This window comes from Megalobrama amblycephala, linkage group LG5 (assembly GCF_018812025.1).
Source record: "Megalobrama amblycephala isolate DHTTF-2021 linkage group LG5, ASM1881202v1, whole genome shotgun sequence".
Taxonomy (NCBI): domain Eukaryota; kingdom Metazoa; phylum Chordata; class Actinopteri; order Cypriniformes; family Xenocyprididae; genus Megalobrama; species Megalobrama amblycephala.
This window is the reverse complement of record NC_063048.1, coordinates 28,540,311-28,566,704: the sequence shown is the minus strand read 5'-3', so window position 1 is coordinate 28,566,704 and position 26,394 is coordinate 28,540,311. Positions and strand designations below refer to the sequence as shown.

The following is a 26,394-nucleotide window of genomic DNA, read 5'->3' as shown; positions in this document are numbered from 1 at the left end:
TTTTATTTTTAGTAACAGTAATACAGCATTTTCTCCATCATACTATATGTTTTAAAATTAATTGCATGCCATTTATCAACACAAGCCATCCAACATTTAATAAGATATTCTAAAATCGATCTATCTTACCAGTGTGCAACAAGTGTCTCACAGCAGCCGCCGAGCGAACGCACAGAGTAACGTTATAACATCATTTTCAACACACTCAAATGTATATAATATGATAAACAGAGCTGTGTTACCTCATTAGCTTCAAGGGAAAAGCGGAAGCGGCGCCGGCGACTGTGACATAATAAAAGTTCTGCTGCTCGTGAGGTGCGTGTTGCGCAATCGCTCCAGCGGCCTCGTTCAGCTCCCACAACACTCGGTCCTGCTCTGCTTCATACTACAATAACGTTAATAATCGCATCCATGAACATTCCTGACTCCAATCCCTATTCTTTTGCACCGTCCGTCGAGGTGAAGACCACATGTCCCAAGATTCCACACTCAAACTTGGCGTCATCAAGCTACGCCTTTGTTTTGAATAGGCCTCTAGCGACAGAAAATATTACATAGTGCACCTTTAATGTCGCCTGGTCCTTGGTCTTTTTTTTTTTTTTTTTACAAAATATTTAAACATTTCATGTAAATAAACGTTTCCCCCCACCCCCCTAAAATGTCAAGTACAGTAGATTTTCAAAAACCCATTTCTCAACCCAGCAAATCTGACTCCTTTACATCAAAAAATATGTACATGTAGCGACTTGTAGACTGCTTGTTCACTGAATTAGGAGACTGTAGTTTTGTGGGCTATAACACAATTTGGTTTATCTTTGTCATGATATGATTTATGATGTGATCAAAACAAAAGCTTTTCCACCACACTGTTGAGTTTAGTGATTCTGCTTTATTGTGATTATTCAAAGTGAATCTACAGTTTTGAGTCAGCATGGATGGCAATGAATGGATCCTCCTCTGTGTGCCTGATGTAGAAAGTGGCACGTCCATCAGAAACCACTGACACCTGTTTCCCTGTGCAACTGTCCCCACTCTTATCTCCAGAGATGACATCACAGTATGTGCCCTCGGGCAGGCCAGTGTTCAGCGTCACATTCAGTTGCCTGGGGCATTAATCAAATTCAGTTAAAATCCAGTTACCATGAATCAAAATGGACAATTTTTATTTTTTATGCACTCTTAGAAAAAAAAAGGTTCAGTGGGGTTCTATAGAGAACCCTAAAATTCTTGACTCAATTTTTATGAACCCTTTATGCCAAAAAGGTTCTGTATAAGGAGAAATATCTAAAATGTCTGCATAGGCTAATACTTTTTTTTTTTTTTTTTGCGTATTTTTTCTAGTGATAAAGTATGTTTACGAATTGTTTCCTTCATAAAAATTAAAAATGAATTAAAACTAAATCCATAAAATTATCCCACAATGGAACTCCTAAAAGGTTCTATATGAAGCACATTACAGAACCCTTTAAAGATTCTATACAGAACCTTTTCTTCTAAGAGTGTGGAATATTGCAATGTTTATTATAAATGATTTATCTGTGCACATCATTATTTTTTCTAAAATTCATAAGCCCCATAATCTTTAATGAAAATAGGTTCCCCTCCCTCTTGCAGTGACATATCTACGGAGTCGCTAAAGGGACATGATGATGAAAAAAAAAAATGCAATGGGAGGAAAAATTTTAAAATCAATGCGTTTGCGTTCACTCACACAATGTTTGCGTTCCCCCCGAGAAACCTGCAAACCTTTGCAAGTTCTTTGCAAGCGAATGCAAAGTTTCTCGGGGGAACGTAAAAGTTTTGTGAAGGAACACAAAGGTATTAAGAGGGAACACAAAGTTTCTCAGGAACGCAAAAAATGTGCGAGAACCCCAAAGCATTGACATATAATTTTTCCTCCCATCTCCCATTTTTTTCTATCACCATGTCTCTTTAGGGGCTTCATACATCTCTTTTCTTCTCTGATGACGTGTTTTTCAGTGCAAGGGTGGGACAACCTGTCACTCACATGAGATCACAGCAAACCACAAGCATCCAATCAATTCTCGATGGACAAAATCAAGTCCCACCCTAAAAATTTCCTTGTTCGAGAAGCCGTTTCTCTCTGATATACATCACAATAGGGAAGAAAAGACTATCACAACTTTCGTTCCATGCCGACTTAAAGGGTCAGTTCACCCAAAAATGAAAATTCTGTCATTAATTACTCACCCCCATGTCGTTACAAACCCCAAAGACTGTTGTTCATCTTCGGAACACAAATTAAGATATTTTTGATGAAATCCAAGAGCTCTCTGACCCCTCCATAGACAGAAATTTAATTACCACTACAAGGCCCAGAAAGGTAGTAAAAACATTATTACAATAGTCCATGTGACTACAGTGGTTCAACCTGGTTCAAAAAAAAAAAAATCTTAATTTGTGTTCCAAAGATGAACAAAGGTCTTATGGGTTTGAAACGACATTAGGGTGAGTAATTAATGACAGAATTTTCATTTTTGGGTGAACTAACCCTAATTAATCATATGCTAAATTTGTATTATTACACATTTAACATGTTCACTATTCTTGGTTAGTGTTGCAAGTTTCTCACCAATCATCATTGTTGATGACAATGAATCCCTTGCTGCCGCGGCTAAAGGCGATCTGATTATTACCGTTGTCCCACCAGTTGGAGAGAGGCTGGCCATTGACCACATTGCGAAAAATCACCATATTCCTGGGGTGGGGAATAGAGCAAGAGAATTGCTAGGATTTGACAATGAATTCAAGAAAATGTGTCCAGCAAAAGTAAAATTCACACCCACTTGATTTGACGCCATCTGTGCTCACATATCCACTTGTCCCCACAGGTGGAGTCTGGGTTAATGGGTACTGGCTTAGTGGTTCCATTGGCATTGCTTGGAGGGCCCATCCAGTCATTCTGATCCTGTGTTTTATTTCACCAAAACATTATTTGTTCAGGTTTTATAGACTTGTGTGGTATGAATTAATCTATTAGGTGTTACAGGGCTAAAGGCACACCTTTAGGAAAATTATTTTCACTACTCCAATTATTGTGCTTATGCTTTTTACCTCAAATACTTTTACATAATCTTCATTTATTGAAAAACTGTTGATTCCCTTGAACAAAACAAAACTGAAAACCATTAACAAGACATTTGTCTTCAAATGTATTTGCTAATTTTAACGATTATCATTTGCTACATAAATCTATAACATTTTAAAACACATTAACTATTAGATCAACCTAGCGCAGAATCTATTTTGCATTGCTGCCCGTAATCGCTTCTTGCGATTAGCCAAATTTCCACCTGCATATTGAAACATGGATAGGAAAGTGAGGAAAGTGCTGTAGTGAGTTTTTGTGCCATTTGGTAGTTTAGGGGATTTACCCTGAAGCGCCCTTAGCCCCGCTGCACGCTATTCATTAATGTAATGTGAAGCACATGGGTTCATCAAATATAAGTCTTTAGTGTAATCATTTTAAATATTGACCTTTCCATTCACCAAATGTCGATCCCAATGGTAACTAGACATGACTCTGGTGACACCATATGGATGAGCCAACATGAGCGCTGAAGCGATCTTATAAAGCCTGCAAAATATACTTTTTGTTAACATATCACTCACGGTACGAATAATCGTTGTTCTTGGACAAAATACTTTACCTAGAGTCCCAGAATGTCAGAACAGAAGCTCCGCCAGCGCCGTGGCCTCTCTGATTATCATGATTGTCCACAAACACCAAGGCTTTATCAGAGGGCATGAAAGCCCAGCCCTCTCCCCAGTTCCTAAGACAAAACACTGTTTCAAACAGCTCTTTCAATAACTCTTCAAAGCCAAAAGATTGCAGTGCATGATCATATCCAGCAAACAGGAAACGTTCTCAGAACTTTGTTAAAACTTTCTGGCAAGGTTCTCTCAAACTTATGAAGGTCAAAGATATTTAGATGTCCGCATCAATAGAAATTTACAAAAGTGATTTTATATACATAGAAAGCACATTAAATGTAAGCAAAATGTCTACTTTTAAGGTTTCAAATAAGTTTTGGAAGAATAAAATGTCAAAATGTTCCATTGTCATTAAGTGTAACACTTATATTTATGTAAAAATTGAAGATATCACTACATATGGTCTACAGTAAGCTGGTAAATATTGCAAAATAAACCCATACATGGTAATCAGGACCCTGTAAGGAATTGTATATTTGCTTAATGCTCAGAAATATACTGGAGATCATTAAATAAAAAACCTGTCAGCCTAGCAACAAGACAAACACTGTAACAGTATTAAGATCTGAAATCCAGATTAGTTTCGCTATGAATGAACAATGTAGTTATTTTTTAGCAGTTGACATCGCAACAGTTGTTAAGTGGCCCTTAAATAACTATTCTGCACTTGCGCTGGTATGAAAAGAGATACATAAAATTAAATGAATGACATATGAGAGACATTAAAATAGCACTGGTATATTGCCATGGACAACAGTGAAATGTACATTGAGCATTCAATGTTGTGATTGACCAATCAGAATCAAATTTTCCACATAGCATCGTAATAATAGAGGTTACTGTTGCATACTTGAGATATCTTAGCTTTTCTTTGTCCCATTTACGAATGACTTTGCCCAGTTTTGCACTGTACTTGAACTCTGTCACTCTTCCAAGTTCAAAATATTCACTGGCTTTAATGGCCTCCCCACCCAAGTCTATAACCTGAAAAAAGAAATGTGTTAATGCTTTCAACGACCATTTTAAGTAACTCTGGTCTGGATGAGATGGTGATACCTCTTGATAAATAAAGGGCTTGGTTCCAGGTAAAAACCAAGTGGTATTCAGGCTCTTGAGTCTGCCGTAGATGTTACTAAGGTCACCAGGCCACATGTGCTTACAAGCATCTACTCTGAATCCAGCCACACCTATATCGATCAGTTTGTTCATGTATTCAGCCACTTTTCCTCTAACATAGTCCTTCTCCAGGGCCAAATCCAGGAGACTCACCAAGCGACAATCTCTAACCTGTCAACACAAAATCAAAAAGTCAGCAAGTCTTAAAATCAGTGCAGCAAAATAACAGCCTGTTGAACTGCTAGCAGGGGAATTGAAATCAGGCTTCTAGCGCACACAACTATGAAGCACGCTGTGACTAGTTGCAGATGCTAGTGTTACTACTTGGATTGAAATTTGTGGATTGTAATTACAGTAAGGGATGATAATGAACCTTTTAATGAAAAACATGCACTAACACAACAGAAAACAAGAAACTATGAGTCTTTAAATATATGATTAGCTTTCTATAGTGCTGTGCACCTAACATTAGCTTGAGCAGTGTGCCCCCTGCTGGTAGACACTGTAACTACACCATAATGTGCTTTCTTTGAATCAACATTGACTCTGAATTGAGCTGAATGACACAATTGTCTTTTGTAGAGCTGCTTTATAGATAAATAGAATTAGTTTCGTAACTGATGAACTTTGCAACATTGTCAATGATACTGAATCAACTTGAAATCAAAATTGACCTTATGTATTTTGTTATCTCAAATTGCTAGTTTTGTGGTGAACCGTGAACAATTAATCCGTGCAAGTCAATCCACACAAAAAAATGGTTTGGCTTCCTAATATTTAATCAAAATCTGAAAATGCTCCTCCCCTCTGCAACGGTGCCCCTTCTCTGATGACATCAGTTTGACGGCTTGGGTTGAAAACACGTAAACCACTCCCCTGCAACCGTTAGTCTGCTATGAGCTGGTGATGGAGAGGAGGAGCGCTGAAATAAAACTCTGCCCTCTATTCAATTTTCTGTTTCACTTGGAAATACGTCACAACACTGGAGAAAACTCGTTTGCAACTTCCGGTTCACGGGGACTTTAAAATTGAATAAAGACACAATTGTCTTCTGTAGAGCTACTTTATAGCTAAACAAAAGGTGCAGTAAGTGATTTCTGAGAAATGCTGTTGAAAGTGGATCGGACCAGCACCACAACACATTTCAGCCAATCAGCAGTAGGGGTGTGTCCACTCATGATGGGGAAGGAGAAAGCAAGAGGGAGATTTGAAGATTTCCTTGTCGTTCATCAGAACGCTTTCGCTTTATTTTTTGTGAATACAAATTTTGCCTCTCTTCAGCTATGATAAAAAGACATCCACTCTTGCATTGCGTGTTCGTGCGTTTTGGGGGCATAGCAATGAAGGGAGGGGTGTGTTTGCTTGGGTTGATTTCAAATATCAACAGCTGTTTCTCAGAAATCACTTACTGCACCTTTAAATTGGTTTTAAAGAACTTTGCAAAATGACATTGATACTGAACTGAATTAAATTAACATTAAACTAAATTAAGCTGAAAATGACACTATTATCATCTGTTGAGCTGCTTTACAGCTGAAACTGAAGTTGTTTCATAACTGATAAATTTTGCAACTTATTTTCCTGTTTGTGTAAAGCGCCATATAAATTAATGTGACTTGACTTCTCCACTGACTGCAATTGAAAAGTAAATATTTATATTTAAACAAATTAAATATTTTATATATATTGTATAAATCACTACTTTTTTTTTTTTTTTTTCAAATTTTCAAATATCAAATTAGGATTTTTTTTAATTCGCAGTGAAGTTGCAACAGATCTTTTCTTCCATATTGTGATGTACATTTGAGTGAAACAAATGATTGAAAAAGAAAACTATGTAAACTAATGTAGGGCAGGGGCTTGCTCCTATCCATTGGTTGTTGATTGGATTGCAGGCAGATCTGAATGTAAACTTGCAGTCATTTGTAAGTAGAGGCGGGGTTTAAGCCAACAAAATGACTGGAGAAGTCCAGCATACCAGAGTCACCAGAGTGAAGTTTGTCATTTCACTAGAGAAGACAAAGTTATGACATTTTAAATTAAAAAAAATATAATAATAAACTAAACATACACACAAATTATTCGTTCACAACAACAATAACAACATGCATTTATACAACAAATAGGGTGAATTTTCATATCTTGGTGACTTCATATTGACTTTTGTAAGGCAATTGTAAGTTGTTGTTTTGTTTTGTTTTTTTAAAAACCTGGAAAATGTCGTTGTAGCTTTCAATATCTTCATTGGCAGTTTTACACTTGTCATCATTGAAGTCCCATGATGAGTATGGGACAGAAGGGAACTCCTTCTTGTTGGCGTTGAAGTATGATCCACAGCTGGAGTGAGTGCCCTCTCCTCCAGAGGCTCCACACATGTGATTTATGACTGCATCCACATATATGTTCACCTGTGGCAAAGCAGACAATAGAGATGCTGTCTACACTCTATAAAAGAAAGTAACTACATATTTTCCAGGTTACAGGACCTTTAGAGTCACAAATAATGTATGCGAGTTTCTTTAAACTACATAAAAACCCATGTTAGACCAACAGAATTCCCCAAATGTTGTCCCAACTATACAAACACAGTTGTCAGAACCAAAAGACTTTCAAATTGAACAATATTGCTGAACTTTTAGGGGTTTGTGAGTTCCCAGCATGCACTGAAGTATTAATAAATTATGCAGTGACTAGGCTATTATAGGTAACTTATAACTTTTGTTGTGTTGTTGTGTGATGTTAAGAGCTTTTTTTTTTTTTTTTTTTTTTTTTTTTTACAATTGTTATTTGTCATCACTCTGTAAAGGTGCTGTATGTAATTTTTTTGCAGTGTGGCCTTGCCAATTCAGCAAGAAATGGCCTTTGGATTTACCAGATTCAAATTATTATTCTTATTATTTTGTAAATTACAGTTTTAAACTGTAAAATGTACAGGTTGTTCTGTAAATATGTTTACATTTTTACTGTATTTTTACAGAACAGCTGCCAGGTTTTTTTCTGTAAAAATGATAGGATGTTTACAATTCTTTTGCATTACCCCAACATTGTTACAGCGTGTGACCATGTCCTTCAGCTCTTCCTCAGTTCCTGATCTGGAGCACAAATTGTAGCTGATTGGCTGATACCTCTGCCACCAAGGGTGCCAAGGATTGGTCACCACAATGCTCTCACTGGGGGGAGAGATCTGTAAAATCAAAAACATTTTGACACTTTTATAACCTTTCATAATTCATAACCTTCTATAAACAACTCCTCTAAAAGTTCAAAAGATCACATTTATCATACTGTTCCTTAAAAATAGAGCAGACTCAATAAGAATTCCAACCATACCTGAACTCCTCCGTAGCCATTTGGTGCCAGGTATCTCTCACATTCTTCAGCTATATCTGCCCACCGCCACTCAAACAGATGAACAATGGAGGTCCTATTATGTTTAGTGTTTGGGTTGTGCTGGGCAAAACACAGTTCAACGAATACAGCCACAATCAGGAGCTTCATTGTGCCTTTGAGCAGAAGAAAACAGCTGAGGGTGAGTGATCTCAGTGTCATAAACACATCTGATGAGTCCATATACTGAACATCTACTGTTCAACAGACTACTAAACACGTAAAGTGCTTTTGCTCTTGCAGAGTAGTCCTTTCTTGCACCGACTCACAATCCAGTGTACAAGAAAACTTTAAATTGTAATCCATTGGTAATAATTATTTTTGTAAATGGAAAAGACAAATGTGTAAAAAAATCACGTGATGTCATTCATTACTCTAACACACACACACACACACACACACACACACACACACACACACACACACACACACACACACACACACAAACTTAACATGATAATGTCATTTCTTTGAAACTCACCTGCTGCAAAAATAATTTGAAATTGCTGAAGATTCTCTACTGTTTTAAATGTCGTTTAAAAGAAACAGCACTCTCCAGTATCTGCTTTTGTTTAACTTTGTGTCGCAATATTAGTAGTTCTTGTCCTTGGCTTTTCTGAAATTATGCCAAACTTCATGACAGAACTGTTATCTATAAATCTGTGTGCTGCCAATAGTGGTTTACTGTCAGAACAGGCTACTTGTTACAGTTGAATAGTTAATGATGTTTTATTATTTATTATGTATTTTTTTTTAATTAATAAATTACCTTTTTACATGACTTTGTTTATATTAAAAGATGCTAAATGTATTTGTGATACATCCATATGACTAATAATAGGCGTAATGGTCAAAAATCAATCTCAGTCAGAAACTTTTTGTCTGTGCCTAATTCATTTCCATTCTAATTGCAACTATATTGACCATTTTACCATTGCACACACTAGAATTAACATTTAAATGTAAACATTAAACCAACGTGATAAACATCAACATACGTTAGAATTTAAATGTATCAACAGCAACTGATGAATATGTTTAATTAATTAATGCAATAAGGGTAATAAATAGTTATATTTTTAAACTGATTTTCCTTAAATGCATTTACACTTAAGGCATGTGTAATTGTATTTTTGTTAATAATGCACAATTTAGCACAATTCAATGTGAGAATGCATTTTTCTGTTGACGTCACCATGTGTATAAGGTCCGTATTTTTCAGATAAGTAATCTTCCATTTACATATAGCTACATCTATTTAACATTTCGAATATACATTTAAGATTGATTTCAGCCAACTAAATTATTTCAGAATTTTTTGTGGTACTACAAGGTCTTTTAACCCTCTGGCCCTCTTCATTTAAGAGTCACGCTTCTTTGTGGTCAGAAGTGACCGAAGCCTTGAAATGTAACTTTTTTGTTTTTCAGGAAAACCAATTTTTGTTCATTAATATTTTTTGATTATTATATACAATTTTGAGGGTATTTTATGACACTATGCAATATTTGTCAAATTTTTATTAACTATTTTTCCCCATTGAAAATAATACGCATTTTTTTCTAATATATTTTTAATTTATTTTCAATTAAAGCAGTATTCCATGTTAAAAGGTGCCCTAGAACCAGTTTTTACAAGATGTAATATAAGTCTAAGGTGTCCCCTGAATGTGTCTGTGAAGTTTCAGCTCAAAAATACCCAGGGGCGGATCTAGAAAATTATTTATAGGGTGGCAAAGGGGTGGCATGAGGTCTATGAGGGGTGGCAACACCAAAGCAAGCGCCCATGCATAGTTTTTGGAGATTTATGGCCTGACATACACAATTGTGTTCACAAACATTGCATTACCAAAATAAATAACAAGATGTCAATATCCATCATGGCACCAAGTAAAGGCACTATATGAAAAACATCAACAGATTTAAAATGAGTCTGACCTTGTATCACTAAAGGAGATGAGCAGTTTTATTAATATTACACAGGTTACTTCGATGGCATAAATCACATGTTTTAGTGCAAGTTAAAGAACAACAAAAACTTGTTTTTTGCAAACAATTTTTGAGTTTCTGTTATTAACAGAGGTGGGAATGTCGGTGTGTGTTCACCCAAAACAGCCTATCAACTACATACTCTAGCAACACCCCCAATTGCAGCAAGAGCCTAGCAACCACCCAGAATCTCCTAGCAACCACCTAGCAACACTTTAGCAATCACCCAGAACATCTATATTCTGGCCTAACTGACCAAACTATTTATGTTTTTTAAACAAGATTTTAAGTTGGCTTTATGACATGCCAGCAAAAATTTGTCTTTCAAACTTTTAATCTAGTTGAAATGAAAAAATTCAACATTTTCTCACAGCTATAAACACAGTCTCAAAACTATGCACCAATTTGTACAAACCTCAAACTTCCAGGTCAAAATAAAATGTTTTAGTCAAACATTTATTCTTGTCTGACAAAATCAAACTTTGCCCTTAGATGACACACAAAACTTAACAAATACACAGACTACTGCACTGCCCAGCGAACACTAGTGAGATCAATTCATATAACACTGTAACAAAAATACCGCTTACTGGGATTCAGGAATTATTTTGCAGCTCAATGTCTACTACACTATACAAAAATAAATTTACAGATACAGTAAAATACAGCAGTGAATTTTTTTCTTTCTTTTTTTCATTTTACTATTGTAAATTGATCTGGTAGTAGATATGTATGAACTTGGCATGCACAACAATACAGTACTGTCAATTACAGTAAAACTAAATTCAGCATCCTCTGCACATTTGGCCAAATTTTATTACAGTATATAAGGTACTATAGCAGTGTATTGGTCTTCTGACACAAGACAGTCATTTCTCAGTTCTGCAAAATACAGTATTACAAATGGCTACAGAGAAAGTTGACAATCACAAGTTTGAGGGTGTACAATGTGCTACAGTTTACTGTACATAGTGAAATTTCCCTCATCTAAAGTACTGGTACTGTAAGTTTAAAACCCCTGTAAATTATTCATTCAGCTCTCTCTCAGATTTTGACTGGTGTGTGTCATCAGTTTTGCTACCTAATGTAGTCATTGTTAAACGTTGAGAAACGTGTCTTTGTTTTGAGAACTGAGCTAATGGTTTGGGAAACTGGGCCAAATGAATCACTTATAATGTGTTAGCAATCGAGAAAAGCTAAAATACATTTAGATTCTTACCTAGCTAGTTTCTGTGATCGGGATCTTCTTATTGATTTCATGTTACCGTTTCGTCGGATGGCAAAAAGACCTTTATCCATGATGAAAGTGGAGCGGGCGGTCGGTGAATCAGCTCGCAAAAAATTACGAAAATTCGAGGACTTCTGAGTTAGCCGACAAGCAGTGATTTTCCGATTCACGAACAAATGGAAAACAATTCGTAAGTGAACTTGGCTGCGCTGTGTTTTTGACTCCCAAAGAACCGGTTCACCAGTCATTTGTTAATGAAGCTGACTACACTGTGCAACCGTCATGCAGCTTATTGAAAGACGTGTTTTCTTGTCATTATTTTGCAATACGCTGTCTTTTTTATGTCATCACATTGAAGCGCCACTGCTGAAAAGCAGCAGTACTTGAAACACTGCTAACATTTATATTTCATTCTCTGATAATTTTGGGGTGGCAGACGGGGTGGCAAAGCTTCTTCTTAGGGTGGCAGTTGCCACCCCGTGCCACCCCGGTAGATCCGCCCCTGAAAATACCCCATAGATTTTTTTTAATTAATTTTTTTAACTGCCTATTTTGGGGCATCATTAACTATGCACCGATTCAGGCAGCAGCCCCTTTAAATCGCGCGCTCCCTGCCCTCCCCTGAGCTCTCGACTATAATACAGTGCATTTACAAAGTTCACACAGCTAATATAACCCTCAAATGGATCTTTACAAGATGTTCGTCATGCATACTGCATGTATGCGTCGGATCATGTGAGTATAGTATTTATTTGGATGTTTACATTTGATTCTGAATGAGTTTGATAGTGCTCCATGGCTAAAGCTAACATTACACACTGTTGGAGAGATTTATAAAGAATGAAGTTTATGTATGTATGTTTATGCATTATACAGACTGCAAGTGTTTAATAATGAAAATAACGACGGCTCTCTTGTCTCCGTGAATACAGTAAGAAACAATGGTAACTTTAACCACATTTAACAGTACATTAGCAACATGCTAACGAAACATTTATAAAGACAATTTACAAATATCACTAAAAATATCATGTAATCATGGATCATGTCAGTTACTATCGCTCCATCTGCCATTTTTCGCTGTTGTTCTTGCTTGCTTACCTAGTCTGATGATTCAGCTGTGCACAGATCCAGACGTTAATACTGGCTGCCCTTGTCTAATGCCTTGAACATGAGCTGGCATATGCAAATATATTACGTAACAGTCGGTGTTATGTTGAGATTCGCCTGTTCTTCGGAGGTCTTTTAAACAAATGAGATTTACACAAGAAGGAGGAAACAATGGAGTTTGAGACTCAATGTATGTCTTTTCCATGTACTGAACTCTTGTTATTCAACTATGCCAAGGTAAATTCAATTTTTGATTCTAGGGCACCTTTAAAATAGAGACAAGGCATTTAAAATCCTATTTTTGAAGGAAGGTAGATTAGATTAGTGCCATCTGGTGGGGGTAAAAAAAAAAGAAAAACTTTTGTAATGCCATGGTGTAACCACTAGATTCTAGGGTTGGGCGATGTCCCCTAAATTGGCAGTTGACGATGTTTACAGTAAAACATCGTGATGGACGATGATATCGTCGGGGGTGGGGGGGTGTATTTTAATTTTTCGCTATTATATAATTTTTATTCATTATTTTACTTTATTACTTTATTTATCCCTTTGACGCGTACGATCACACCGGTGTGATTAGAACGTTCAGTGCAGTGCATCACGTGATCAATTGCCAAATTCAAATGTGCGCGTCCATCCATAAACCAGAGATGGACGCGCACAGCATTTTTCATATATCACAAATATGCAGTGTTTTCAACCACATAATGTTTATTTTAGGTTTCGGATGTTTAAATACATATAAGATGTTGTGAATCCAACAGAACCTGCGGCACAAACTAACATGGCGACGCCCATAACGTGTATAGCTCAACTAACGCAATCATTATAAAGTTGTTTAAACAGCAAAACACATCCACTTTCACATATTTGACAATCGGAATATCAGATATTTCATGTTATAGTTAACAAATTAGTGAATATTTTGAATAAAAAAGGAAAACTGAAATAAAAGCAGATCATCAGTCATACAGCGTGCGGTGTGTGACATGACAAACAATGACACGTTACCATGGAAACAAAGTGATACGTTCTAAATAACGGTCGCCTTAAAAAACTCACGCTGGGGGGTCAGCCAGAATATTTTAAACTTACGTGCGAAAGGGTTATTTTATTTCCCAACTAATGACTCATCCGGGCTTTCCAATAGGTTGCACGTGAGGGGAATAAAAGGGGCGGGGCGGGGCGGGGCGGGGGCGGGGCGGGGCGGGGCGGGGGCGGGCATCACGATGGACGATGATATCGTCCATCGGCACAACCCTACTAGATTCCTACAGAGTTCTATATAAAATGGCTTATAAATTCTCTAGTGATTTTTAGACACAAATACTTATTTTTATTAAGTTTCATCATTCTCAAAGACTTTTTGTCAAGGTTTAGATTTTTTTTTTGTTTTTTTTTGTATAGTCAAACCTGAACACAGAGGAGAGCATTTTGTTACACACAACATCAAATTTAATAAAAAATATAACCAGTATGTTTTATTACAGCTTAAGAAATCCGTGTCTGATCTGATTTCAACCTCTTATTTGAGTTTTGGTTCATTGTTTTTATTTTTTTATTTATTGTGCATAAACTTGCTCTGTGTTATAGTCGTGCTAGTTAGTTCATATGGGGAGGGGGTGGAATCGGATGTGTCTATTTTGCTCTCTTGGCATTTAGGAGTGTCACCCCTTCATTGCTCTGCACTTTTTTCCTGAACAGTGGCTGATTTGTAGTTGTACCAACAAAATATTCTCTGAGTTTTCGTATTTTTTTCGTATTTCCCATTCATTTCCTATGTCGGTCATTTTTGACCGCGAAGAAGGTAAGTGTGACTTGTTTTTCTTTCTTTTTTTTCTTTTCTTTTTTTTGACTCTTTAACATATACGAATCATGTCCTTGATTTATTGCTAATGCGACAAAAGTCACGAAGTGTCATCTCATTCCGATGAAGCTACGATTTTTAATATTTCAAAATATATTTTTTTTCGGTCAATGCTACTGCCATCATTTATGGTTTTTTTTTTTAAACTATTAGTATAATACCAAACAAACAGAATTAGCTCACCTGTAACATGTTGACGCGGAATCATCTCCAAGCAGCCTTGTGTTTAGCACGGACTGCTTTGCGCGCGACTTCCGTTTCCAGTAATTTCTACGGGCAACAAAACCAGAGGCAGCAGTCGAGAGGATTCCAGAAGCGAGAGCTCACTCGTGTCAGACACATTCTGCCAGACTCCACATTTTAATTCATTCAAGATTCAGAACAGCTGTATTAAATCAGTATGGCGAAGTGGGGAGAAGGAGACCCTCGCTGGATCGTGGAGGAGAGAGCGGATGCTACAAACGTCAACAACTGGCACTGGTGAGAGTCAGCCGGCACATTTGCTCACTTACTCAAGCCATCTTGATGCTAACATGCTAAAGAACACTCGCCACTGACCCGAGCTGTCTTCTTTCATTCAACTGCCTCACAAAGACTCTCAACCGAAGAAAATATAGTTTTGGCATTGGAGCAGCTCCCTGGCACAGAGAAAGTTCTAGTTGTTGTTGTTGTTTTGGTGTTTATTCTGATGTCTGGCTAGTGGACCATTAGCCACAAGTTTATTCATGCCATGCTTTCAGCGCATCCTTCATGCGACGGCTTTTTTGTCGATATATTTTTATAATTTGACAATTTTGTTTTTATTCTTTTATTTCTTGGGTTGTCAGCCGTTGTTGTCTGACAAATCGCTTCGGTTCTGCTCTTGTAGTGTCTCGGCTTCATAAGCGGAAGGCAGCGTGGACATTGAATAATACTGAGGAAGAGATGCTCTCAGTTTTCGTAGAGCTAGTTAAATGTTAAAGTGGGTGGTTAATTAGGTTAACACTGCTTATGAAGGTGTCTAGATGAATCTGACGCATTTACTATTTCTTGGCGTTTGGCAGCAAATCCATCCACAAGTTTAAATGGCTTTTAAATACTGTAGATCCTAGTTTCAACCATGGTCTCATCAGGAAATACCATTCAACAAGACAGTCACATTGAAGCAAGGTTTTGTCAAGAACAATTCTCAGGGTTCCACACTCTGGAAATCTGGAAATAAATATTACTATTATGATTTTTTTTTTATTATTATTATTTTTTTAAAGGCCTGGAAATGTCACTTTCCGTCACTAAATTCTAAATCATTAGCAAGTTATTGCTCATTAAACAGTTTCCCCATTGAATGGATGTTGATCTCAGGACATTTTTGTCTTCTTGGGGACTTTTGTACACAAATATAGCCCAGTAATCTAATCTATGAATTCTAACTGATACATAACTAATGGAAATCTATGTCAGTGATCTGCATAGATAGAATATTTAATATGTTTTATATCTTTTTATCTAAGTCTGCATACTAGGCCTGTCGCAATAATCAACATATCAATATATCAACTTATCGCGCAATATATGTATCTGAACTCAGTCATTTTTGGTGACGCAATATATTGCCCATTATGTTTACATGGTAATGAATGTCACCAACATTTTGCCAATCACGCTCTAATCTGCAATTCCTGCACAGAGCAGTCATCGACAGGTGAAAAAAGGTGTTATGAGGCGTTATAGTGTTTTCCTGACAACTACAGTTGGAAGAACAAGTCCGAATGTTCTCGCTTTCAAAGCCGCAATCCACTGTTCCGGTGGATTCCATCTGACTGCTAAGGGTTTGTGTTTTCAACAGTAGTGCACCATTACTTTACTGAGAATATTTACCATTTATTCATATTTTAAATATTAAATATTACATTTTTTGTATATTTAATATTTTTTCATTTCCATGATCTAAAAATAATTAAATGGTGGTTGTCATTTGAAAGTGTGTAGCCTACTTGCATTATTATGCTGTTATATTATGATTATATATTCAGTGGCATAAAATGGTCTTAAAATAACAATAATATTGTTTATCGCAATTATTTCTGAAACAATATATTGCACAACAAAAAGTAGTTATCGTGACAGGCCTACTGTATACAGTAACCACAAACAACTGGTTAGTAGTTAAGTCATAGAAATTTTTTTTTTTTTGTTTGTTTACTGGGACCAGTGAAAATTTTGCCAGGGCGAGTAAAAATCTGAACCACTGGGCAAATTGGACCAGTAGGGGAAAAAATGTAGCATAATAAAGGGTGTAATATCAGCGGATGTGCTTTATTACCAGGACGGAGAGGGACGCCACAAACTGGTCATCGGAGAAGCTGAAGGAGCTGCTCATGGGATTGTGTGTGGAGAGTGAAGAAGGCAAGTGTGAGGTCACAGAGGTCAGCAAGGTGGAGGGAGAAGCATCCATCAATAATCGCAAAGGGAAGCTTATATTCTTCTATGAGTGGAATCTGAAGGCTGCCTGGACAGGTGAGGAAATATGCATGTACTGTATATACATATACAGTACAGTGCAAAAGTCTTGGGCCACCATTAGATGTTGTTTTAACAATGATATAATGACCTTATATAAATATCTCTTTATTAGAATATAACCAGAAATAACAGTAAATTTGAATGCAGCATTAAAATTCAGAATGATATTCATCCCTCGTGTAAATAAATAAACCAGGGACTTGGCTTTAATATTCATGTACATGATTTGGGCTGTCTGTGTTTGTACAGGGACATCAAAATCAGGCATCAAATACAAGGGGAACATTGAAGTTCCAAACCTTTCAGATGAAAATGACATGGACGACCTTGATGTAAGTTAACTAATTCACATTGCATTTTATATATACTGTAGCATCACCAGGCTGAAGATTTTACAGAAGACTACTGTAGCAGTGTGTATTGTTAACATTGTCAGTTTATTTAAAGGGGCTATATGTAAGAATTTATGTATTAATTGCTTTTTTATTGCCATTGTGTGAGCGGCTTGTAACGAAACCTAAAATACAACCTTCCCTGACTTCCTAGGTTGTCTGTGAAAGCCTGTAGACTGATTTTTATGTCAAGGACTTGGGATGTTTTTGCAGGGAAAAATCAAAAGAATGTGATGTTTACGCGCTACTGAGAGCCTCTCCGAAAGAGCCATTCTGTACTGTAATGTCAATGTGTCATGCAAAGAAAAAAAGGATTAATTCAAACTGTACTTTCACATAGGTAGATCTATATAGTCTATACATATAGTCTCAAATATACTTTATAAATCAAACTATCATAAATGTAATTTTAATTACCTCATCTGTCGACATGATGCTGGTGAATTGCAGAGCTGGTGCAAACATATCCATGTCTCTGTGATCAAATGCTTTCTTAACTGCTGCTTTTTTGCAAATTTTTGTTGTGTATTTATTTTATTGAGAGGAAAGTGCAGCACATATTTTAAATATTAATTTAAACATTGCTCTTAGCAGTGTGGATGGCATTGAGATGTTTGCTAACTGTATATTGCTCCAGAGGTATTTCCCACCTTTTTTACATTAATCAAAGAAGAAAAAGAACTTCGCCATGAGTATATCAGGGCATTGAATCATGTTAAGTCTCTTGTACGTTACGTCTACACGCATACGAGCTCAAGCAATAAGCTGTTGGCTGCAGTTCACTTAACGGCCACTGGTGTCGCTAATCACAATTGTTTCTGAATTCTGCATATAGCCTCTTTAAACACTGAAGTGTTAGAGAATATAAAGCAGTGGTTCTCCATTAGGGGAACGGAGCCCACTAGGGGGCTTAAGCAAACTTCCAGAGGGGCCTCAAGATGACTTAAAATTATTTAAAATCAAGATTTTTTTTTTTTTTATTCATTTGTTGTTTTTAAAGAACCTGTGTTCCCATTTCCTTGGATAACCTGGATATATGAAGGAAGCCTCATTTTAAAAGTCTGAATTCTAGACCTGGAAATGTCATGTAAATAAAATTTACGCGCTTTTATAATGACTGAACGCTTTTCTAGTTAAGCCAAGCTCCAAAGTATTAGAAATTGTGAGTAAAAATATATATTTTTAAAAATCCTTATCCTTAATCCTTAGTAAATCACAAACAACTGGAAAAGTCATGAGGCCTTCGAAAATTCTTGTGGACAGTGGGGGGCCTTGGAGTCAAAAAGGTTAAGAAGCACTGATCTAAAGTATCTGAAACAAAAGTATATATTTTTGTTGTTGGAAGTGATTAATTAAATAGCCATGCTGAGTATATAGATTATGTGAGTGATGATATTAAGTGTTTTTTTCGGGGTCACACAGATCAGTGTGAGTCTTTGTAAAGATGAGCCTGAGACGGCGCTGCTTTCTCTGATGAGGAAGGAGGGAGCTGATAAAATTCGCACAGCACTGGCCAGCTATGTGGGGTTCCTCAAAACAGGTACGTCTCGCTGAGATGTTGAAAGTGTTGCGGTGTTGTCTGTTGGATGTGGATTGCTATAATCTTGTTATCTGTTGTAGAGTTCACACAGGGCATGATCCTGCCCACAGCCAATGGTGTGACAAAACAGCAAACAGCCCAGGCAACAACTAAGACAAGCAAAACTCAGGTGAGCCTTAAAGGGTCTTGATTTTCTTCAAAAATCGATGTGTGTGCTATCCAGGGGTCCCAAAAAGTATGTGAACAACACTTATGCCACATGGATGAGTTGAGTTGTTTCGAATGCAAAATATCTAAAACAAGTGGCATCTGCAAAAAAGCAGTGGTGGATGAAGTACACAAATCATCTGTATACAGTATATTCACAGTTTGTGAAAATAAAATATTAAATGCAATTAGAAAAATGTATATAAAAATGTTAATACAGTATCATATGTTCTCATATATATTTTTTCATAATGCGTAAAGTTGTAATTTTGTTAATACGGTTTAGTTCTGTTGTTATTTGAAATGGTTACTAACTATAGTGGTTACCATAGATATATACACTAGAATATATCAACAATATATACAATGTCTTTACTACCTTTCAAAGGGTGCAATGACGTTGCTGCCTATGTGTGGTTCAGAAACCCTCGGATTTCATTTAAAATATCTTAATTTGTGTTCCGAAGTAATTAATGACAGAAATTTCATTTTTGGGTGAACTAACCCTTTAATTCATCAGATCCATTGGTTCAGACTCATCGTTTGTTTGTAATTGTGTGTTTTTAGATTGGCTCATGTAGCACCGCTCCTCCTCCTTCCAACACAGGGGTAAAAATCCCCACCTGCAAGTTCTCATTAAAGGACACCTTCCTCACCTCACCAGAAGAGCTTTACAGGGTGTTTCTCAATCAGGAGGTGAGTCTTGTGTCACCACCACAGCTGACAGGCCATTAGTTGCTACAGCATCTCAAATATAGTGAGACTCTCTGGGCTCTTATTGAATCACTTCTCATTAGTGATTGCATTTGTTTGAAAGGAATGTTAAATTGTGTGTTACAGTTGGTTCAGGCTTTCACACGCAGTGGCGCCATGGTTGAGGCTGAAAAAGGTGGGAAGTTTCGCCTTTTGGACGGAAATGTGAATGGAGAGTTTCAGGAGCTGGTGAGACTTCAGTTTCCAGTTACATAAAGCATAAGAATTACAGGATATGCTCTACTGTAAATAAACAGCTCAGATAAAAGTACATTCAGTGATGACTGAATTATGATTTGGTTTCTGAAAACATGTACTGTGGGTTTAACAGGTACCTGAGCAGAAGATAGTCATGAAATGGAGGTTCAACTCATGGCCTTGTGGTAAGTTAAACCAGCTTTGTTCACACCTCAGACAATTGACTGTCCATAATGGCATATTGCAAGTTAGGAAATCAGATATATTTGTTTAGATTGTCTATTCAGTATCTGGTATATCTACATTGGTTGCTATAATAAGGATGTAAGCGTTGGATCTAAGAGACTTTCCCATACAACAAATGAGCTCTTAGTGTGCAAAGAATGGACTAAATACTGGAAATGTTGTTTTCAACATTGATAATAATAAGCCATGTTTCTTGAGCAGCAAATCAGCATATTAGAATGATTTCTGAAGGATTGTGTGACACTGAAGACTGGAGTAATGATGCTGAAAAATCAGCTTTGCATCACAGGAATAAATTACATTTTGAAAGATATTACAATAGAAACCAGCTGTTTTAAAATTGTAATATTTTAAAACATAACATGTAATATTTTACTGTATTTTCGATCATATAAATGCTAAAATCTTACCGACCGCAAACTTTTGAGAGGTAGTGTAGTTCACTCTATGGCAGAAGAAGTCATTCTTACCATTTGAGTCTGAAATTCCATGTTGTTTTTTATGCATGCTACATTATAAATATATTTATTGGCTCTCTTTTACCGTGTGACAGTTGACTTTGAGAAATGTCTAGCAGATTGTCTCGGCACATTGTTCACCTTCGCTGTCTGTCCTTTTCATTTCAGAGCACTATGCGACGGTGACATTGACTTTCATAGACAAGGGTAATGAGACGGAGTTAAAGATTGAATGTCGGGCGGTTCCTGAGAGTGAAGAGGAACGAACACGAGATGGCTGGCAGAGGTATTACTGCCACGCTATTAAACAGACATTTGGCTACGGCGCACGACTCTGCTGAACCTAGGATGTAGCAGCCACAGTTTTTGGCTCTTTCCTTTGTTGTATTGTTTTTATTTTTCATTTCGCTCCACCTACAAATAAGAGAAGGATCTGAATGTGACTCTACTGAACGGCAGGCATCACATTGGTCCATTATCATGCTTTTTTATTTGGATGATTTTGATGTTTACAGTAAATAAAGAAAAAGAAATTGAAAAGAGACGAAAGAGTGCTAAAGGGGAGACTTGGGTCATATGAAATATCTGTATGTGTGTAATATAATATAATTGTTTTAGCATGGTAACTCTCTGATGGCACTCCTGTCCTGTCAACGGTCACAGGGTTGAATGGTGCCTTTTAATGCACTGGGCGGCTTTTGTCAGAGTTATGAAAATTGGATCTTCATGATGGTTTGGAGGAACAATAAAGAGATATTTCAGACCACTTAATGTTTCTTTCTGATGGGAACGGTATTATTCATGTACATGATTTTTGCTCCATTTATATTCATCAAGAAAAACAAGGTGCAGAAAGCCTGTTTCTTTTGTGTTAAACAGACTATATTAAAAAGAAAATCATGTAAAATGCACAACTTAGATCACTGCTTTTCTATTTGCTTTGTATTACTGCAAGTACTGTATTTCAATGATTTTAGCTTCTGATATGTTTGAAATGCTTGAAAAGGAAACCACAATTTAAAGTCACTCAGTAACTAACAGAAGAAAATGTTGAATCTATTTCCCCAAATTATGGTTCAGAAAAAGGTTTATAGCCTATTGAGTTTTATTTATTTTCTTGTATATTTTCTGCATCACACTTTGTGACGATACAAAGAGCATCATTTACTTAAAATAAAAGTACCTTTAAAACGTCATCCTCATTTTATTCAGCCATTATTTTGCATTACTCTGTAATAGATTCTTGATTATTTTGAACTCTTTTATTACATCTTGTCTCATTTGTTATCACAGTAGTTAGGATAAGAGTAGAAAATGCATATTTATACAATATTGTGTAATATCGCCATCTTAAAACATACTTTATAGAATATTCACTATAAAATACAAATATACAATATGCCGCTTAAAGAACCCTGCAATCTACTGTGGATAATTAATGGTTAACAAAACCAGTGACTTACATTTAAAGATGAAAGAAAAAGAAAATATTTACCTTTATCTATAAATATTATATCACATAAGTCACAGCTTAGAGAATCATGTTATAAACATTAGACAGTTCAAACTACAGTTTTAATTATGAATCCAACTGAAAAAAAAAATTGTGGAGCTGCTCACTATCACAAAATCTCTCTAAACAAATGATTTTCTTCCCTATTGGGAATTTAAAACTCCCTGGAAAACTTAAACAAAAAATATAGAATTAATTTCATGGTCAATACCACAACAGAGCAATTTCACAAATTAAAAATTAAATATTTGTGTCAGATGCTAAGAATAGCTACGCCCCAAAAGATGTAGGGTCTTCAAAAATAATACTGCAGTTTTCAGTGAGAGATTGTAGCGTCTTGCGAAACTTAAATAAGAATAAAATGGAAAATTAAACAGTGGATTGATAAGTTAAAATGTTAGTTACACACATGAACTTATCACAATGAATCTCACCTTATCAGAAGCCCGGTTAAGGTGAATGTGTTTCCAAGCAGATGAACAGCTCAGACTCCTGATAAAGAAATAAGAATGAAGACAGTCAAGATTCAAGACACAAATATCTCTCATCAAAGTTTTTAACCTTATGTCAATAAAATATTACAGTCACATACACTGGATGAATCACTGTTGATGACCACATCATTGGTTTCTTTTTGGGGTGGCTCCTCTCTCTCAGGTGACCTGGCTTTGATAGACACACTTTTCCACCGTTTCCTAAAGGAAAATCATTTCATTACAATGGCTGCATCCGAAATTGCAAACATCCCTACTATATAGTAGGTGAATATCACAAAAGAAGTTTGTCCGAATTCACAGCACTCATAAAAGCAAAAAGTACCCGGATGACCTACTTCTTCCAGAGATTCTTAAGTGTGCATACAATGGGCACTTTACTATCCCATGAGGCCATGGGAGAGGAGTTGTGAATGGCAGTGACACGAAGTAATTGACACTGGTAGGTCACATGATAATGAAAGCATGGTGAATGTAGTACGTCCGGATTACATTCATACTACACACTCAGACTATATAGAATGTACCTTTTTAGCGGCCGCGAAGTAACTAGTTCAAAATAAGTACCTATTCAAGAGTGTATGTGATTTCGGACGCAGCCATCGATTGCTTGTATGGACTATGGAGGGATGCCCAATGCTGTTCCTGTAGAGTTCAGATCTAACCCTGATCCAACACACCTGTCTGTAATTATCAAGGATCTTAATTTTGTGATCAGGGTTGAAGGAGGTAGATCTCCAAGGACAGGATTGGACACCTCTGGACTATTATTTATTTGCTGGGCACCTGGACATTTTATTAAATTATACTGTACCCGAGTGACTGCCATTTGCCCTTAGTTTTGCACTCTGATGTTGACGCAGTGGAGGCCTGATCTGCCAAATCCTTCAGGAAGTCAAACAACCTCTCTGAATGAATGCACTGTTTCCTGCAAAGATTATACAAGTATAATAGAAGAACAGAAAGAGATGGACAGGACATATACTCACATAACAGTGTACATAAGAATACATAAGAATGGTTATTTAAGACAGGAGAATGGCTATTTTGAACCTCACATGTGATTGATGGACATCACTCTGCTGTTTCTGGATTGGGTTATTTTACAGGTCATGCTGAGAAGAGACCTGAGGAACATTTCTAAAGCTTTAGCTAAATATGCAGTTATGGAACATAACAGTAATATGAAGGAATTGTGATAACGTAGTCTAAAATATGTAAATAGATAGATAGATAGATACATAGATAGATAGATAGATAGATAGATAGATAGATAGATAGATAGATAGACAGGTAGGTAGACATAGATAGATCGATAGATAGACAGGTAGGTAGGTAGATAGATCGATAGATAGACAGGTAGATAGATCGATAGATAGACAGGTAGATAGATAGATAGATAGATAGATAGATAGATAGATAGATAGATAGATAGACATAGACAGGTAGGTAGACATAGATAGATAGATAGATAGATAGATAGATAGATAGATAGATAGATAGATAGATAGATAGATAGATAATTATAAACTAAGGAGTCGTTAGAACAAAAGAATCGAAGAGTCGGAGTCGAGGAATCGACTCTTTTGGAGTCAGCTTCACACCTCTATTTACATGTAATGAAAATAATGTTGTAATGCAAAACTAAATTTTAATTATCCTACAAATGATCTTTCTTAATGGTCCTTCATTAAGAAAACAACAACAACAAACAATAGAGAGTTGTTTACATGTTTCAAAAGATTCAACTGGTAATAGACTCCGGACTATAAATGATTTACCACCAGCACTCAACATTCAGCGTTTAAAGGATACATATGAGGACTGGTACAGCTGTAGCGATTCGCCCGACCTCTGTATCCTTTTGCATTATTTTCTTGATGCGTCCCTGGCCAAGCGGAGAACAGGAGGATGAGTTGAGATGTTCAGTGTCGCTCATCTAAGCAGCAGAGTTGATGGCTTCACAAAGCATAGAAACTTCGAAAAACAGAAATACTCACGGGTGGAAAGCGAACATTATATTTTCTCTTCTGTCCGGGCATTTTAAACTCTTAAATATTCTTATTCGACTTACATTTTTATACATTTTACGGTTTAAAGTGCGGAGCGCCATTTGTTTACCTTTCACAGGAAGTACTGAATGAGAAATGAATGGGGGGAAAAACAAGGGGGTCGAGCTCCACAAAGGAAACGCCCCTGTCACGTGCGGCATGAGATTTGTAAACAATCCTCAAACCATTTTTTTCCATCCACGTGTTTATTTTATTATTCTTGATAAACCCTTTTCACATTTCCGGGTTTCTCAGAAGCGGAAGTCGTGATAGTTGGGCAAAATACTATGGCAGTGAATGAGAGAATACATTAAATATATTTGTTTGTGTTCACATGTTCTCAAATAGCAAAAGAAAAACTCAAAAACAGTGTTTTCATAACTTTCAAAAAGAGGGAAAAAATAGAGAGAGATTGATAACGGCAGTTAGAAGAGAGAAAGATGTCAACATTATCGTCACTCCCATAGCCGCTGTATTAGAAACACCCTCAGCGTTAACTATTTTTTTGTAATGTGATGAAAAGGTAATACTAATTCTAGTGTTATAAATACATACATAATATATATATATATATATATATATATATATGAAAAACTTTGCAAGATTTACGGTGATGATGAACCCTCTATAGTACGCAATATTAATGATTAAAAAAAATATTTGTGTTGTTTTTCCTGCTTAAAATTGGACACTTTAACAAAATGAATAAACATTTTCATAATTTTTAAACTTATTTATTTTTTTAGAAGTTTGTTGCCTCGAGGCAACATTGTACCACAATGGAAAAATTTAAAAATGTGGCATTTTCATGTACAAAAAAAGAAATATATGTATTGAAAACATCAATTTCTTTACCTAAACATTTGAACAAACAAATTTATCCAGTTTTTAATGTATTAAAAGTTTCATATTTTATAAAAAGTAACATTTTATATCCAGCTGTTGCCCTCGGGCAACATTGTACTATAGTGGAACACAAGTATTACCAAACCATCATATATTTATGTTATTATATCAAGTTATCATATCCAACTTCATCCTCATCTCCATCTTCGCTCTCATCCTCACTGTCTCCCTGACGGATTGTAACTGTGATTTCATCTTCCTCATCACAGTATGACTCCTCATTAACTCCTCACCCTCATCAACTGGCACTGCTACGTGTGTTTTATACCTTTTTGAAGTGCTATAGAAAATGTGCAGACCATAATATATGCAGATATAGTATGTGAATTATTATTTTTATAAGTGCATTACAAAATCATGTAAAAATGCAAATATATTTAGATAATTCTAACTATTTTCCTTACAAATATAATACATTTGTATTCAAACCTATTATGCCTGTATGACCTTTTGCGATTCCATTATAGTACAATGTTGCCTTGAGGCAACACACAGTTTTTTGTTATTTTCTCTAAAACATTTGATGATATATAATGTAAAGTTCTTGAAAATACTTCTTTACTTGCCAGTGAAGGTGACTCGTATTTTTGTGGGTGATTAAATTGATTCAAACAAGTGAAAAAAAGTGACATGTGCACAAAATGGACCCCTGTTGGTCATGTTTTGGTCGTTTTTGCACTTTTATTGATTAGTATTTGAGTTATT

The 26,394-nt window shown here is 36.2% G+C and overlaps 3 protein-coding genes across 9 annotated transcripts; 1 reads left to right on the top strand and 2 right to left on the bottom strand.

The window, feature by feature from the left end:
• Positions 1-869: 869 nt before the first annotated feature.
• Positions 870-14,749, bottom strand: amy2al1 (amylase alpha 2A-like 1). 2 transcript variants are annotated; one of them, XM_048191664.1, is made up of 11 exons: positions 14,613-14,749; positions 8,182-8,354; positions 7,889-8,035; positions 7,062-7,259; positions 4,792-5,022; positions 4,586-4,719; positions 3,672-3,794; positions 3,499-3,598; positions 2,808-2,929; positions 2,594-2,719; positions 870-1,103 (listed from the first exon to the last, which is right to left on the bottom strand). In XM_048191664.1, exons 1-11 carry the CDS (start codon positions 14,635-14,637, stop codon positions 914-916), a joined length of 1,569 nt encoding a protein of 522 aa, XP_048047621.1. In that variant the 5' UTR covers positions 14,638-14,749; the 3' UTR covers positions 870-913. The 2 variants fall into 2 exon arrangements, with proteins under 2 accessions (XP_048047621.1, XP_048047622.1); XM_048191665.1 differs by lacking the exon at positions 14,613-14,749 and adding an exon at positions 8,720-8,872.
• Positions 14,200-21,491, top strand: ahsa1b (AHA1, activator of heat shock protein ATPase homolog 1b). Of its 2 annotated transcripts, none has more exons than XM_048191667.1 (9): positions 14,200-14,369; positions 16,735-16,925; positions 17,181-17,263; positions 18,746-18,863; positions 18,944-19,032; positions 19,638-19,766; positions 19,911-20,012; positions 20,155-20,206; positions 20,894-21,491. In XM_048191667.1, the coding sequence occupies exons 2-9, from the start codon at positions 16,787-16,789 to the stop codon at positions 21,064-21,066; spliced, it is 885 nt and encodes a 294-aa protein (XP_048047624.1). In that variant the 5' UTR covers positions 14,200-14,369; positions 16,735-16,786; the 3' UTR covers positions 21,067-21,491. The 2 variants fall into 2 exon arrangements, with proteins under 2 accessions (XP_048047624.1, XP_048047623.1); XM_048191666.1 differs by lacking the exon at positions 14,200-14,369 and adding an exon at positions 14,739-14,909.
• Positions 19,026-25,038, bottom strand: LOC125268993 (dr1-associated corepressor). 5 transcript variants are annotated; one of them, XM_048191669.1, is made up of 7 exons: positions 24,807-25,036; positions 24,548-24,709; positions 23,791-23,884; positions 23,547-23,660; positions 22,831-22,933; positions 22,673-22,730; positions 21,914-22,583 (listed from the first exon to the last, which is right to left on the bottom strand). In XM_048191669.1, exons 2-6 carry the CDS (start codon positions 24,669-24,671, stop codon positions 22,689-22,691), a joined length of 477 nt encoding a protein of 158 aa, XP_048047626.1. In that variant the 5' UTR covers positions 24,672-24,709; positions 24,807-25,036; the 3' UTR covers positions 21,914-22,583; positions 22,673-22,688. The 5 variants fall into 5 exon arrangements, with proteins under 5 accessions (XP_048047629.1, XP_048047626.1, XP_048047628.1 ...); XM_048191671.1 differs by having other exon boundaries at positions 24,854-25,036; XM_048191673.1 differs by having other exon boundaries at positions 24,548-24,620; positions 24,733-25,032.
• Between the last annotated feature and the right edge of the window lie 1,356 nt (positions 25,039-26,394).

Excerpts from the sequence above, each read along its gene's own strand:
- amy2al1 (XM_048191664.1), bottom strand. The coding sequence starts at position 14,637 with ATGATTCCGCGTCAACATGTTACAG. Across the intron at positions 8,355-14,612 it reads TCCGCGTCAACATGTTACAG|GCACAATGAAGCTCCTGATT; the intron begins GTGAGCTAATTC and ends TTCTGCTCAAAG. Across the intron at positions 8,036-8,181 it reads ATGGCTACGGAGGAGTTCAG|ATCTCTCCCCCCAGTGAGAG; the intron begins GTATGGTTGGAA and ends TTGATTTTACAG.
- ahsa1b (XM_048191666.1), top strand. The coding sequence starts at position 14,830 with ATGGCGAAGTGGGGAGAAGGAGACCCTCGCTGGATCGTGGAGGAGAGA. Across the intron at positions 19,033-19,637 it reads CTAAGACAAGCAAAACTCAG|ATTGGCTCATGTAGCACCGC; the intron begins GTGAGCCTTAAA and ends GTGTGTTTTTAG. Across the intron at positions 20,207-20,893 it reads GTTCAACTCATGGCCTTGTG|AGCACTATGCGACGGTGACA; the intron begins GTAAGTTAAACC and ends TTTTCATTTCAG.
- LOC125268993 (XM_048191672.1), bottom strand. The coding sequence starts at position 24,671 with ATGAGCGACACTGAACATCTCAACTCATCCTCCTGTTCTCCGCTTGGC. Across the intron at positions 23,885-24,547 it reads AGCTGTACCAGTCCTCATAT|CTAAAGCTTTAGAAATGTTC; the intron begins GTATCCTTTAAA and ends CTGCATATTTAG. Across the intron at positions 22,934-23,546 it reads GGCAAATGGCAGTCACTCGG|GAAACGGTGGAAAAGTGTGT; the intron begins GTACAGTATAAT and ends ATTTTCCTTTAG.